This window comes from Dendropsophus ebraccatus, chromosome 14 (genome assembly GCF_027789765.1).
Source record: "Dendropsophus ebraccatus isolate aDenEbr1 chromosome 14, aDenEbr1.pat, whole genome shotgun sequence".
In the NCBI taxonomy this organism is placed as follows: domain Eukaryota; kingdom Metazoa; phylum Chordata; class Amphibia; order Anura; family Hylidae; genus Dendropsophus; species Dendropsophus ebraccatus.
The window spans coordinates 42,771,986-42,788,018 of record NC_091467.1 but is presented as its reverse complement, the minus strand read 5'-3'; the positions used below and the strand labels follow the sequence as shown (position 1 = coordinate 42,788,018).

At 45.2% G+C, this 16,033-nt stretch overlaps 1 protein-coding gene across 2 annotated transcripts in view; it reads left to right on the top strand.

Annotated features, from left to right (window-relative positions):
* Positions 1 to 16,033, top strand: part of NOTUM (notum, palmitoleoyl-protein carboxylesterase) — a 56,376-nt gene that overhangs the window by 23,129 nt on the left and 17,214 nt on the right. For both annotated transcript variants that reach the window (XM_069952285.1, XM_069952286.1), the window contains exons 2-4: positions 9,466 to 9,790; positions 13,511 to 13,563; positions 15,769 to 15,864. In XM_069952285.1, coding sequence (XP_069808386.1) covers positions 9,486 to 9,790; positions 13,511 to 13,563; positions 15,769 to 15,864 — 454 coding nt within the window. In that variant the 5' untranslated portion in view covers positions 9,466 to 9,485. The remainder of the gene's footprint in view (positions 1 to 9,465; positions 9,791 to 13,510; positions 13,564 to 15,768; positions 15,865 to 16,033) is intronic.

Sequence of the window (16,033 nt, the reverse complement as noted above, 5' to 3'; positions counted from 1 at the left end):
CATTCTCTGTGTCAATATTGCGTATTTGTGTATGTTAGTGGTGTCTCATGTGATTGTGCATAGTGTGTGGATGATGGGTGCATATTGGATGGATTAGGGGCCTGCTGAGGCTCTGTCCCCCAAGGGCCCGCAAAAACCTGGAGCCCGCCCTGCCCCTGAGACCTACATTAAAGGCCAGACCTCGGTCAGTACCGATGAGGGGCAGGAATTCCAAGTAAGCTGTGTACAGTAAGGTGTCTCCTTCCTTTAGAATCAGATTTTGGTTTTGCTAAAATCCCTAGTCATGTTTCAAGGTCTTTATATATAATGTTAGTAATATCTGTGCAGCCCTTGCTCTGGTGTAAAATAATAAAGATATACTTACCTGATGACATTCTCTGTGTCCTCCAGCTGCTGCTCTCTGAAGTGACAGGCCACACACCCAATCACTGCCCACGGTGCTGTCCAGTCTCAGCCAGTGATTGTTTGAGTGATCTGTCACTTCAGAGACCGGACTAGAGCTGCAGCTGAGGTGACCGGACAAGGCAGGAGGACACCGGGGGAGCCTGGACAGGTAAGAATTAGCTTGATTATTTTATACACACAATCATCAGCCATCAGCTCTACCTATTACATGTAACGGCGGCTAATGATTTTTAAACTTGCCAAAAGACAATGATCAGCTGATGATCTGCTCTTCCGGCTGATTGTTGTCTTGATTCGACCAATTATCGCTATTAGTAATAGGGCCCTAAGACTCCCTTGGTAAACTGGTGGTACCCTTGAGAGCCATATTAGTGCTTGAAAGCAGTGTTGAGGAAGAACTGCAAAGGGTAGAATTAGTATCATCTTGGTCCATCTTGGGTTCAAACAATCTGCATCCATGGAAAGCCGTCTGCATCTTTCAGGTGATGATGAGATGCCTAGAGTGGAAGTGAAATAGGGTTGGTGAATGGTTTGAACTTGTGAATTGAAGGTGCTTAGTCTTAAAGGATGAGTAAAGGTTTATTGTGACATTAGCTTGCTGGTAACAATTTGTAGCTTTGCATCCTTTATACAGCACTGTTGTGTTCTTATTGCTTTTGTGGTAGACTCATCTACTCTTCTACATAGATGTATGGATTCAACTGAAAGGGCATGCATAGGAAATCTTTAGCATAGAAAGGAACATTGGAAACCCATATGTCTCTGTGCTGTAGTATGCTTTCGTGATATATTCTGGTACATGAGCCCATATACTTACATCACTTCCCATGCTTATCTGTGTTGTAGAAAAATATGTACATCCAAGAATAGACTGTGGCTGTCACCAAGCAAATCCATTTCAGTTTACGTTTATTTCAGCCCATGTGGTGGCATAAAAACACATCCCACAACGGACATTTTGTGGGTTTACCACTTCTTCCAGGTTGACTGTGTCATACAATGATCATTTTATTATCAGCTGCCCCATTAGAGTATATTGGTCTATTTTGTCATCTGAATCCTCTATTCATGAGCATGTAGTCCATCAGAACCTGTGATTCTCGTCAATCGTACTTAAATTTGCTGTCTCCAGTACAGAAAGAAGATGAGCACACGCAAAGCCAATGAATTCCTGCACCACTTATTTTCTTTCAAGTTTAAAACCTTGGCACAGACTTCAATTGTCTATACTGCAGTGTTTTCCAGTCTATGTATTAAGTTAATCGCTCCTCTCCTGTAACTGTCTGAACATTACTACATGACCAAATCCAGAGCTTTGAATTCCTAACATAGCTGCATTAATACGCTCAATTGCCTATGACCAATAATATATTAGTGTTATTCCGTCTATACATAGCTGTCCCCCCACCTCCCCGTCATAGATTAACTGAGGTTCAAGAAGATGACATAAGAGGAGCTGCTTACCTGCTTATACTGCTTGCCTAAAATTATTGACTACAGTATTTCCCACATTTCACAGGCAGGCAAAGTGTAACGCCAGGAGTAGTGGATCCACTGGACCGGCACCAGCGATGGCACAAACCTCACCAGGGAGCGGAGTCTAAGGGGCCGCTGGTTTTCACCAGAGCCCGCCGCAAGGCGGGATGGACTTGCTGCGGCAGGCGACCCCCAGGTCGCTACCCCTGGCTTGGTTGCTGGTGTCGGCAGGCGAGGCGTGGCAGGAGATGGCACAGGCAATAGTCTGCAGATGAGAGAGCACGTGACAGGCTGGACACGGGAACAGGTGGAGTGACAGGGGAACAGGAACCAGGAACAGGGACTTGGGACCAGGTAACGGACAGGACTCAGGAACAGGGACTTGGGACCAGGTAACGGACAGGACACAGGAACAACAGGGAGCTGGGCCAAACGCTATGGGAAGCATGTAGAGGCTCCAACACAGGGGACAGGGCATGCTGGGATTTATAGGGAAGTGATTAGGTGCAACTACCAATTAGGAGCGCACTGCCCCTATAAATCTGAGACAGCCGGCGCGCGCGCGCCCTAGGAGGCGGGGACGCGCGCGCCGGCCGGCACAGCGGGAGACAGGAGCGTGGAGAGGTGAGGCGCCCCCCGGGGCCGAGGTGATAGCAGCGCCGGGTCCCCGACTATGGACACCGGCTGCTGCATGGGGCAGGAAGCGGTCGCGGCGGCGGCCCGGAACGCGGGACGCCGCCGCGGCCGTGACAGTACCCCCCCCCTTTGGCCTCCCCCTCTTTCTTGCCTGCAGATGGCACAGGAAGCCACAAAGTCTTTGACATCTTGAAACAGACTGGGCCACCAGTAGTGGCGAGAGATCCGTTGGCCGGTCTTACGGACTCCAGGGTGCCCGGCCTCCAACGAGGAATGACCCCACTTCAAAATACCTCTTCGAAGCGCAGGGTGAACATGAGTCTTTCCGGGGGGTACTCTCCGAAGCGAGGAGGTGACGACTGGTGCTAGGCGATCAGGCGGTAAAACATGGCAGGGGACTGTGGGTCTGTGGACGAGGACCTTCTGTAAGTTCTCCCGGTGGTGAGAGGACACGACCTTAGTCTTGGGTACGGAGAGAGGGTACACCTCGGCAGAGAAGGCATCCGCCGAGTCTTGGTCTTCTGCCGGTAGGTCGGGTAGAGGCTTGGCTGGGACAGGAAACGACATAGTACACTTGGTCTGAGGTGACCTGAGACACTGGTTGGAACAGTCCTGACCCCAACTGAGAATCTCCCCGGTTCTCCAGTCCAGTTGAGGGGCATGTTCTTGCAGCCACGGGAGTCCCAGGAGGACCGCGGGGGAAGAATGGGGCAGGACGTAGAAGGATATCTCTTCTTGATGTAAAGGACCCACCTGGAGGACTAAAGGTGCGGTCTGGTAGTACACACGGTCGGTAAGAATTTCGCCTGTGACCGAGGAGATAGTCAGGGGCCTGGCTAGTCGGGTCACGGGTAGCCGCCATCTTTGGACCAATGTTGCCGCAATAAAACTGCCTGCTGACCCAGAATCGAGGAAGGCAGTAGTCTGATGATTTTGTCCTGAGGGAGTCCGGATGGAAACTGGCATAGACAGACTTGGAATGGTGGCATTCACACCTAGGGACACCTGTCCCACCGGACCTAGGTGCGAGCATTTTCCGGATGTTTGGGGACGTAGGGGACATCCCAGCCGGAAGTGATCGGAACCACCGCAATAGAGACAGAGATTCTGCTCCAGGCGCCGGATTCTTTCATCAGGCGTCAGGTGAGCCCGTTCCACCTGCATAGGAATCTCAGGAGAGGGTTGGGACATCGAAAGGTCAGGATTCTGGAAAACCGGCGCCAGCTGGGGAAGGCGACGGGAACGGGTTAATAAATGTTCATGCCGAACCTCCTCCTCCCTCTCCAAAAAACGAGTATCAACTCGGGTGGCCAGTAGAATGAGTTCGTTCAGGGAGGTAGGCAGGTCTCGGGCAGCGAGCACGTCTCTCACTCGACTAGACAGGCCCTTCTTGAAGGTGGCCAATAGGGCGGCCTCGTTCCAGTCCAATTCAGCTGCCAGGGTGCGGAACTGGATGGCGTAGTCACCAACAGAGGAGCTGCCTTGAGAAAGGTTGAGGAGAGCAGTCTCGGCTGAAGAAGCACGGGCAGGTTCCTCAAAGACGGAGCGAAACTCGAATAGGAAGGCCCGGAGATTGGCAGCAACTGGATCATCACGGTCCCACAGTGGCGTGGCCCAGGCCAGGGCTCTACCTTCTAATAGGCTGATGATGAAAGCCACTTTAGAGCGCTCGGTGGAAAACTGACTACTCAAAAGTTCAATGTGCATGGTGCACTGAGTCAAGAATCCTCTGCACAACTTAGAGTCCCCAGAGTACTTGCTTGGGAGGGCCAGTCGGAGTGAAGAAGAAGCGTCAGGAGGTGGTGTGCGCTGGGCAGTAGTCTGCTGCTGTAAGGCGGCAGTGAGTTGCTGGATCTGCTGTGACTGTTTCTGGATTTGTTGCGCCTGCTGAGTGACCACTCTGGCGACGTCACGGAGATCGGGCACCTCGCCGGGATCCATGGTTGGAGCCTACTGTAACGCCAGGAGTAGTGGATCCACTGGACCGGCACCAGCGATGGCACAAACCTCACCAGGGAGCGGAGTCTAAGGGGCCGCTGGTTTTCACCAGAGCCCGCCGCAAGGCGGGATGGACTTGCTGCGGCAAGCGACCCCCAGGTCGCTACCCCTGGCTTGGTTGCTGGTGTCGGCAGGCGAGGCGTGGCAGGAGATGGCACAGGCAATAGTCTGCAGATGAGAGAGCACGTGACAGGCTGGACACGGGAAAAGGTGGAGTGACAGGGGAACAGGAACCAGGAACAGGGACTTGGGACCAGGTAACGGACAGGACTCAGGAACAGGGACTTGGGACCAGGTAACGGACAGGACACAGGAACAACAGGGAGCTGGGCCAAACGCTATGGGAAGCATGTAGAGGCTCCAACACAGGGGACAGGGCATGCTGGGATTTATAGGGAAGTGATTAGGTGCAACTACCAATTAGGAGCGCACTGCCCCTATAAATCTGAGACAGCCGGCGCGCGCGCCCTAGGAGGCGGGGACGCGCGCGCCGGCCGGCACAGCGGGAGACAGGAGCGTGGAGAGGTGAGGCGCCCCCCGGGGCCGAGGTGATAGCAGCGCCGGGTCCCCGACTATGGACACCGGCTGCTGCATGGGGCAGGAAGCGGTCGCGGCGGCGGCCCGGAACGCGGGACGCCGCCGCGGCCGTGACACAAAGTTACCACAAGAAGAGCTCCACAGTAAGTGGATTTCACCAAACAACTTCTCATATCACAGTATTACATGGAAGACGCAGGATATTGGAAACATTATAAGCCAAACCTTATTAACAGTTCAAGTTCCTGAATGCAATGGTCATCTGCCATCTGTCGTAGACTTTGGGAGGAATTAAACAATGATTGCTGCGTTTAGTAGGTCTTAAAGATAGCGCTGCTCATGTGCATTGGTTATTATGCTCTGCTTTTTCTTTCTCTCTTCTCTTTGTAAATCCGGCTGGGTGCACGGAGGCAGATCTTTATTCAAGACTGCGTAGTTTGCCTTTTGACATCCCGGAAGTGTTATGTTGCCCACCATTGGAAATAAAAAGTCTTGAGTTGGCATATGCTTATTTACTGGTATTAACTGCTTCATGCAATATCCTGGTAAAGGGGGTTATTTCATCAGAGATGATTTTGGCAGCCTAAGGTCTGGATTTTGCCGGAAAAAGCCATTATTATATGACGGCCGTTTAGGTGAATGTCAGTCTATGTAAAACATTCATGGGAGCCAAAGACTCTTATTGTTACCATATCTTTATATCTCATAGCTTTATCCTATAGTGGGGGTCCAACATCCATGATGTCCAAATGCCTTTAAATGGATAAGGTTCAGGGTCGTTGATAGCCTCCGATACGTTAATCTTGTTCAGCCACGATTTACCATGGTCTTTTTTCAGTGCATTGTGCTGGTGTCGGAATTGTGAACTTGTGCTACCTGACTGGTGAAGGGATAGAGGGGCCACAGTCAGGCAATGTTCATGGCCAGTATGGCTATAGTACAAACTTATTAAAGGAGAAGTCCGGTGAAAATTTTTATATTAAGTTATACAAATCACCAATATACACACAATTATTAGGGAATAATGCTTATAAAGTGCCTTTTTCCCTGCACTTACTACTGCATCAAGACTTCACCTCCTGGATAAAATGGTGATGTCACGACCAGACTCCCAGAGCTGTGCGGGCTGTGGCTGCTGGAGAGGATGATGGCAGAGGGATGCGCAGTGTTCCTTCAGTGCCCCGTGTCCCTCAGTGTCCCCCTGCCATCATCCTCTCCAGCAGCCACAGCCCGCACAGCTCTGGGAGTCGGATCGTGACATCACCATTTTATCCAGGAAGTGAAGCCTTGATGCAGTAGTAAGTAGTAGTGGCGCTCGGAAGAATTGACGTGTAGACTGCCGGTATGAAACGGAGGCAGGCGGGATTCTCCGCTGCGGAATTCTGCCAGTTTTACTCTGTATGAACTGGCCTTTACTGTGTTAGGCGAGTGTCACCACATCACCAGGAGTTTTCAGTATTTATGTAGTGTATTTGAAAAATACCATCTCTGGGATCAGAAGATGTCCAGAAGTGGAAGCATGACCTGCCTACTCTGAATCTTTTATCATTTCTTAACCAGTAGTTGTGGCACTAGCCTCAGAATAAAACTTCTGTAAAATATATCTCTATACAAGTGGGCAGCTCTGAACTCATCACTTCACTATTTCTTAAGTAACCTGAGTATCATAATGAAAAATGCAGCTGCACTTTGAGAATCATTATGAGTTTTAAGTCTTCACTAAATTCCTTGACATTTAGAACTATAGTGCTGTCGCCCACAATAGTCTGGAGTCAATGTCTTATATTCTTCCCTTCCAAACAATCTGAATTATAAACAAGTGTATTTTTCCATCTCCACTAGGATCTGTCATTTTCCCTTTCAAAGTTAAAATGCAGCCTTACCGACTTAGTAGTAATCTGAGGGTGTCAGGGAGTATATGGGGAGTATATGATGTTGATGCATTATACATAGCCTTGGTAAAGTGTCTGGGATGAACACACTATTTTGCTTCCATTTATTGTAGATCTGTTTGCTGAACCTGTATCTGACGGCAGCATATAACGGGTACAGGTCTATACTGCTATTAACCAAGACTTCATACAAAATGTGTGCCAGGTTGGTAATAGGACCCCTCAGTGAATATACAGTGGACTCAGTCAGGAATCAAATATATTAAAGGGGTTGTCCAGCGAAAATATTTTTCTTTCAAATTAACTGGTTTCATGAAGTTATATAGACTTGTAATTTATTTCTATTCAAAAATCTCAAGTCTTCACATAGTTATTAGCTGCTGGATGTCCTACAGTAAATGTTGTTTTATTTTCAGACTGACACACTGCTCTCTGCTGACATCTCTGGCCGAGACAGGAACTGTCCAGAGCAAAAGAGGTTTTCTATGGGGATTCATAGAAAACCGAGACAGAGTTCCTGTATCGGCTAGAGATGTCAGCAGAGAGCACTATGTCAGACTGAAACTAAAACATTTCCTGTAGGAAATACAGCAGCTAATAAGTATGGGAAGACTTAATTTTTTTTAATAGAAGTAAATTACAAATCTATATAACTTTCTGAAACCAGTTGCTTTGAAAGAAAAAGATTTTTGCTGGACAACCCCTTTAAGGTGCTTGTGGTGGTGGAAAAACACTAATACTCACCTACTGCTGATAGATAGCGGGGACCAGCAGCATAACAATTGCACCTATTTTGGATCGGTCCTGTAGCTGTATATATTTCCCAGCATGATGAGATGTTGGGGTAGTTTAGCTTAAAAAATCTTTTCATATACTCTATTAAGGAAAGCTAAGATTTATTAGACGTTCTGTCTCCTTAAAATTTAGAGAGATGCTATAGACATCTCATTCCATACTGTGGCACCATGATGGCTCTATTTCCTATGCGGGGGCTTACCGAAGTCATCTTGTAGTTGGCTTGGAAAGCCCCTTTTTTAAAGTTTATAGCTTCAAGGAGTTGTTTGTTCTGGACAAAAGAATCAAAAAGTCCTGCAAATACCTGCTGTCCATATGTGACCGGTACCTGAATGGCTCTTATCTTTACAAATCAGCTTCCCTTTAGGAGGAAGAAGGCTGTCTCACCAGTGCCACCTATTGGAGGGAACACTGGACAACTATATGGTTTAGCAGTACTTCTCCCTTGGGTGTAGTTTTTTTTGTGGGGTGTCTGTAGTTTACCTCAGTCCACCAAACATCACAAATATATACAAATGAGTCAACACTCCAGGGTGCGTTTCACGTCCATGCATATACAGTAGTGTAATTATCAATGTCCAAGACAAAACCACAGCGGCTACATTAAGGTCTATGGAAACATTTAATGTGTCACTGTTTTTAAAAAAGGTTTTGACATGTCATATAGACATCTTAAAAATTTTGATCAGTCCGGGTTTGAGTGAGAGAACAAGCGGGAGTGGGCCGCAATGCAGCGGTCTTCTCCTGTCTCGTTCTTCAGATTGGTACGGGTCATAAGACTTAGACCCAGACAGATCAAAACTTTTGACATGTCTCTATCACATGTCAAAAGTTTTTTAAAACAGTGACATTTATATACATTTCCAATGTGTGCACAGACAGTTGCTTTGCCATTCCGTATTTGCTTATATTTTACTGTATGTAAACCTAGCCTAAGGTTGGAATCCTGCATCCTGCTTTTGCAGCAGTTTGTGTTGCAGTTTTCTTAGCAAAGAAATGGATCCAAAAGCAATGACGCCTTCCTTTGGTATACTTTTTTTTTTTTTTTAACTATCAACATTTTTCCCCAGAAACCGCACCGCTTGTAGGTTATATGTCTGGTATTGCAGCTTAGGCTGGGTTCCCGCTACGTTTTTGCTATCCATGTTTGCAATCCGTTTTTTTTGATGGGCACAAAACGTGGTCGACCTCATTTTTATGTCCGTCAAAAAAAATGATCCATTTGATCCATTTTTTTTAATAATGAAAGTCAATGGAAAAACGAATCAAAACCGATGCACACACATGCATCCGTTTAAAAAAAAAAAATGGATGAAAAAAACGGTATTCAAAAATGTAGTGAAAACTCAGCCTTAGCCCTATTCAAGCAAATAGACCTAAACTGCCATGCCAGACACAGACACGGACATTTACAAGACACATTTTACAGGACGATAGGTAACACAGTCTATGGTTTGTTGGGAAATCTCGCACCAATTATTGAAATTTTTCTGCAGCACCTTCACAGTTTAAATGGAGCATTACACAGTGTCAGTAACTTGGTGAAATGTCCATGTAATGCATGATTGGGCAATAGATGCTGTATGTAGACTCTCCAGTCGGACTAATGCAAGGAGTCTGACTAGTTCTATACCTCTCACCCTCCTATTAGTAACTTTGAATTCTTTAATGTTATTGGAAAAGGGCTTTGTAAATGAAATTAATACTGTGTACCTATCTCCCGCAGGGTGGCACGTAGTGCCTGGCATGGCTGGAGGCATCTGTATGACTCTCTTGCTCCTCCTCAGTGTCATTCCCGCAGGGAGCAGGAAGAGCTGGAGAAGACGCGGCCAGCAGCTTGTACCCAACAGCCGTGAGCGAACCGAAGGAGGAGGAGAGAGCTTTCCATTGGATTTTACCGCTGTAGAAGGAAATATGGACAATTTTATGACTCAAATTAAGAACTTGGCACAGTCTTTGTACCCATGCTCAGCACAGCGTCTAGATGAGGAGATGAAACTACATCTTTTGAGCAACCACTCTATTACTTGCAATGATGGGAGTCCAGCTGGGTAAGTGTCCGGAGTGCTAATTGTTTACACCATAAATGGTTGTTCTTTGGAGGGTGGTTGCATGTTGGCCTTATATGAGACTGGCCTAAATGAAGAAAAAAAATCATCCTCTCCTGCCCTAATCCACCCAAGCTATGCCTGTCCCAACAGTGCCAAATCCCAGATGAGCAATGTTTCCTGTTTTTATCTTGACAAGAAACACCAGTTTTGCACTTAAAATTAAAATTAAGAATAAGTATGTAGAAAAGAAATAATATGCTGTGTATTTATATTTTCTGAAGCCGTATTAGAGACACACATTCTTATTGCATTGTCTGTATATACAGTTCAGTCACGTGTTTATGACTTGCCTGAATTCATTGATTTAGTCTGAGAAAGCCCAGTAAGGCTGCTTTCACACTACGTATATTTCAGTCACTATATGCATATTTCAGTCAGTATATTTCAGTCAGTATTGCAACCAAAACCAGGAGTGGATTAAAAACACAGAAAGGATCTGTTCACACAATGTTGAAATTGAGTGGATGGCCGCCATTTAATGGCAAATATTTGCTGTTATTTTAGAACAACGGCAATATTGAAATAATGGCCGTTATTTACTGTTATATGGCGGCCATCCACTCAATTTCAACATTGTGTGAACAGATCCTTTCTGTGTTTTTAATCCACTCCTGGTTTTGGTTGCAATACTGACTGAAATATACTGACTGAAATATACATATACTGACTGAAATATACATAGTGTGAACGCAGCCTAAGGCTGGGTTCACACTACGTATATTTCAGTCAGTATTGTGGTCATCATATTGCAACCAAAACCAGAAATGGATTAAAAACACAGAAAGGATCTGTTCACACAATGTTGAAATTGAGTGGATGGCCGCCATATAACAGTAAATAACTGCCATTATTTCAATATAACAGCCGTTGTTTTAAAATAACAGCAAATATTTTCCATTAAATGGCGGCCATCCACTCAATTTCAACATTGTGTGAACAGAGCCTTTCTGTGTTTTTAATCCACTCCTGGTTTTGGTTGCAATAGGAGGACCACAATACTGACTGAAATATACGTAGTGTGAACCCAGCCATAAAGTGTAAAATTAACAATTGCTATGTGTATTTGAAGACTGTATACCAATTAATGTCAGTCATTCTGCTATTGTTTGGTCTGAAATGGTTTAGTCCTGATGGTGTTGATTTTGGGGATAATGAGGGACATTTCATTGAGCAGGTCTACTAAATCTGTAGGTGTATTTGTAATGCTTGTAAAGGTTTCCAGATGTCCATGTTTTATAGGATGGAGTGCCCTCTGTGAACGTGCCCAGGCCCCTTACAAAGTGTAAGGGGGCATGCACACTATGGAATGGCGATGGAAAACATGTTCATTCTTTGAACAGACAACGGAATCCGCCTGTGCATAGAATGGATTCTATGACACGGGCAGAGACACACGCGCCTGCCACATCGGGTGCGAGCTGCGGAATGAACGACTGGTTTTCCGTCGCCATTCCGTAGTGTGCACGCACCCTAAAGAGGGAATACAGTAGATCATGGATTTTAATTTCCTACGCACATGAAAGATATGTGGATCAATGTACATCACCATGTCATTAACTCAGACCGAACTGCCTTCTTTAGATATGGTCATTTAGAATTAACATTTATCACAGTGACAGGGGCCTGGAACCCATTGTTCCTCCTTAGGCCCCCTTCCCACTGAGCAAAACTAGCGGAATTCCGGAATTGTCCGCCGCGGAATGCCGTTAGCCTCCCGCTCATGTTCATTCTTCAGCGCGGACAGGGCAGGAGCGCGCACCTCCCATAGACTCCCATTATGAGCGGGAGGCTAACGGCATTCCGCAGCGGACAATTCCGCAGCGGAATTCCGCTAATTTTGCTCAATGGCAACGGGGCCTTACTGTCTGACTATAGTGTGAAACAGTTTTTGAGGGGACTTAGAGACACCACTAAAGTTTTAATCAGTCTGGGTCAGTTAAGCTTTTTCTTCCTCTTGCTACTTATTGTAGGGAGACACACTCTATAGTAAACTCCCTTTTACATGGGCCAATTTTCGTTAATGAGCATCCCTAGAAACACTCACACGATTAATTGGCCCATGCAAACAGGGCAGCGATCAGCCGATGAGCGTGCAAGTGTCCACTTGTTGGCTGGTTTAATCATCATTATTGGCTGTACATCTCCCGTTTAGCCAATAGCAATATGTCTATACAGCATTCATTAGGGTGGCCCAGCCACAAAATTATTTGTGCTTTGTAATTGATATTGCATTGTGTAAAAAGACCTTAAAGTGACTCTATATCTACAATCTGCCCCCCCCCCCAATCAATTGTACCATCGGATAGCTGCTTTTAATCCAAGATCTGTCCTGGGGTCCGTTCGGCAGGTGATGAAGTTATTGCAATAAAAAACAACTTTTAATTTAGCAGCTCCGTGTCAGTGTTGTAGCCTAGAGGACCCGTGCCCTAGGCCTGCAACTCCTCTCCGTTCCTCCTCCCCACCCTCTTCCTCATTCAGAATGCTCCCGGGTGGGATTCCTTCTCCCACAAGGTTTTAAACTTCTGCGCTGTAGCGAGCTGCAGAACTGATAAGACAAGGAAAAGGAATCTCGCCGGGGGCGTTCCTAATGACAGGAAGGGCGGAGAGGAGCAACGGAGAGGTGGCGCAGGCCTCAGGCACAGGTACTCTAGACCAAGCCACTTTGACACAGATTTTGCTAGATTAAAAGTTGTTTTTCAGCACAATAACTGCCATCACCTGCCGAACAGAGCCCAGGACAGATCTTGGATTAAAAGCAGCTATCCGAAGGTACAAGTGGTTTGGGAGGGGCAGATTGTGGGTACAGAGTCGCTTTAAGGCTATAAAGCTCATCTTATGTAGAGAGGTGGAGGGTAGAAAAATGTAGGCCCCTTTTGCATGGGCCGATTGTTGACAACGAGCACTCCTAGAAACTCTCAATTAACTGATAATCATTCCATGTAAAAGTGCAAGCGATCAGTCAACAAGCGGGAAAACACTCGTTCATTGGCTGATTGGATCTTTTGTGCATTGGTAAAATTTATCCTTATGACCCACACATCTCTCTGTGTAAATGAATATTAATGCCTGCATGAACAATACAGCAATCATGTCATACAAATGAGCACCGAACCTGCTGCTCCATGCTAGTTTGCGTCTGTACAAGGGCCCATATTGGGCCGTGTAAAAAGGACCCTTAGCTAATAACTTCTTCCAACTTGTTCCAATGTTATTTGTGGGAAAACCCCTTTAGGAAGCTGGAGAGTATCTAATGTTCTGGTATTTCTGCACTATTTATGTATTCCTGGAGAACTCGTTTTATGTGGTCTAGAAACATCTTGAAGGCTCTAGTCATCCTTACAGTTTACATTAGGGCCTTTTTTTTGTATGATCATCAAAATTCCTCTTCACTGCAGTTTAAAATAAAATTGTGATATGTGTGTATTGTATAATCTGCACATATCCTTTATTTGGTCGGAAATACAGGCAACGTTATACAAATATAAGCCGTGTGTGGGTAACATAGGACCTCTTAGTGTCTATCTTCTATCTGTATACAGAAAAGCTTCAAAGTAAAGTGTATATTCCATCATGCCGTCTCTTTCCTTTGATATGTGTCCATCACCTCTTTGGTGCTTCCACCACCACCGTCTAAGACGCCATCTTTTGTTTACCTTTTAGTTACTACCTAAAAGAGTCCAAAGGCAGCCGGCGGTGGCTCGTCTTTTTGGAAGGTAAAACTTTACTTTTATCTTTCCTCTTTACTGAAGATCTTGTGTCTTCTGCCCAAGCGAAGCTAGAAAAAATAAACAGAGCTTGCGGTGGGAAGTTTTAAGAACATAATTTGCTTCCAAAACACGTTTTTTGAATGAATGAATGAGTGGCGTGTGTGACCTGGAGTCAAGGGTTACGACCTGACATGAAAAGGACTCCTATTAAGTGTAATAGTGTTTGGTAAGTCATATCTGCATGATTATTAGCTACATATCCGTAAGATGATATAGCTTATACTGTACATATTTCAACATTATTTCTAAGCTTTTTTTTTAATTTTTTTATTTTCATAGGGGAAAAAAACTACTTTTATCTGTGTTAATTGTTTATCTTTGAGATTGTATATACATTTTAGCTGGCTAGTAACCTTTGCCTATAAGTTATTTATTAATTATTATTATTATTTTCATCTCTTTATTATATTTTATCCCAAATAAAAATACAATATACAAGTTTTCCATAGAAATAATCCAGAAAAAGAAAATTTCCAATATACATAGAATTTATCCTCACAGGGGAATTTACACATCATACATGTAAATGTCAAAATATATAACTTTTATATAACCCATCCCCTTACCCCCTAGACCTTTTTTTTTCAACAATGACCCGAATATCGCATCTAGCTAAACCCCTTAAGGCTGTGCTCTCGCTTATCTCTGCATGTCTGGGGGCTCATTTCCTTTGCAGTGTCCCATAGGTTGATCATTTTATATATACTGGGACATCTAGAATGGAAGCTCTTTTTGCAACATTTGGCTTTGTTCACACTACGTTTAACAGTGTCCACTGCATAGCAACGGACGCTGTTAAACTGCCGGCAGTTGGGCTGCATTTAGTATGCTCCTGCAGCTGATACAGAGGTAACGTTTTTTTTTTACAATTGACCTGCGGGAACTGTCGGGTATGCCCGCAAATCAATATACCATTCACTTAATTGAAAAGCGTCCTGAAATAATGGGCATGTAATGTACATTATTTTAACGCCCAATCTTTAAAGTAACGATGTGTGAACACAGCGGGCGGCACTGCATTTACTGCCACTGCAGTAAAGAATGGACGCTGATTCCAGTGCAATCAGCGTCCGTTCTTTACTGAAAAAGAACGTTGTGTGAACATAGCCTTTCTGCATCAAATCCCACTACTGTCCCACTTTGCTTGTCTTAGGGCTGTATTACACGGCCTGAGCCATGCTGTAAGTAGCCTATCACACTTAAAGTGACACTGTCACCCCCTTTGTGCATTCTGACATCTCTACACAGGTGTAAAGGGTAAATTTAGTGTTTTTCATACCTTATTTCATATCATACGTCGTGGTGCTTGTTCAAGTAAAAAGTGTCCTTTTATCAACTGCAGATTGTATTAAGTGGGCGTGGCCTCGCGGCATTAGCGCCACTTAACCCCGCCCACAATGGCCCGGTTGGCCCCCGCCCCCTTGACGCCCATTGGTTGTCCAACGTAAAGGGGGTGGGGTCTAGACCTTTCGGCCAGCCTGTTCCAATGGCCGGCGAGGGGGCGGGGCCAACTGTGCCGTTGTGGGCGGGGTTATGTGGCGCTAATGCCGCGAGGCCACGCCCACTTAATTCAATCTGCAGTTGATAAAAGGACACTTTTTACTTGAACAAGCACCATGACATATGATATGAAATAAGGTATGAAAAACACTAAATTTACCCTTTACACCTGTGTAGAGATGTCAAAATGAACAAAGGGGGTGACAGTGTCACTTTAATGATTGTGCGGCCCTTTGCTTTATTCAGCTGTTGGCTGCACATCATTCCTATTATGCGGGGAGATGTGTTGCCGATGGCCAGTGATGTTTGGATATGATGGACTATTAGCCTCTGTGTTTAGTTAAATCTGTTTCTGGGAGATAACAGTTTTTACAGGTCCTGCAGGGTGTCCATAGTTAGTCAGTTTGTCAGTCACCTATCTGGTTGACAATCCCCCAAGGAGAATTTGATGGCTTTCATTGACTGTCAATTTTGACCCTAATGCTCTTCAAGTTATCAGTAAATAAAGTTACATAACAAGCACATTTCCATGCTGATTGGTAGGAGTAGCTCTTTACCTCTGTTTTATATATATATATATATATATATATATATATATATATACACACAACTTGCTTGTGCTGATATATCTAGCTTTCTTTTCCATTATAGGTGGTTGGTACTGCATTAGCCGTGAGAACTGTGACCTCCGTTATGACACTATGAGGAGACTCATGAGCTCTAAAGGATGGCCTACTACTAAAAAAGGTGTGTGACCCTACAATGTGCATCGGGGATGGGAGTCGGATGTGTCTTGTTCTGTCCACGTAACTCCTCTCATTCTGTAATGTACACTTACTTGTCACCTAAGTGTGTCACGCTAAAGTCATGCATGGAAGTCTGTGTGCCAGTCATTTGTTTGTGTCAAGCTTCATTT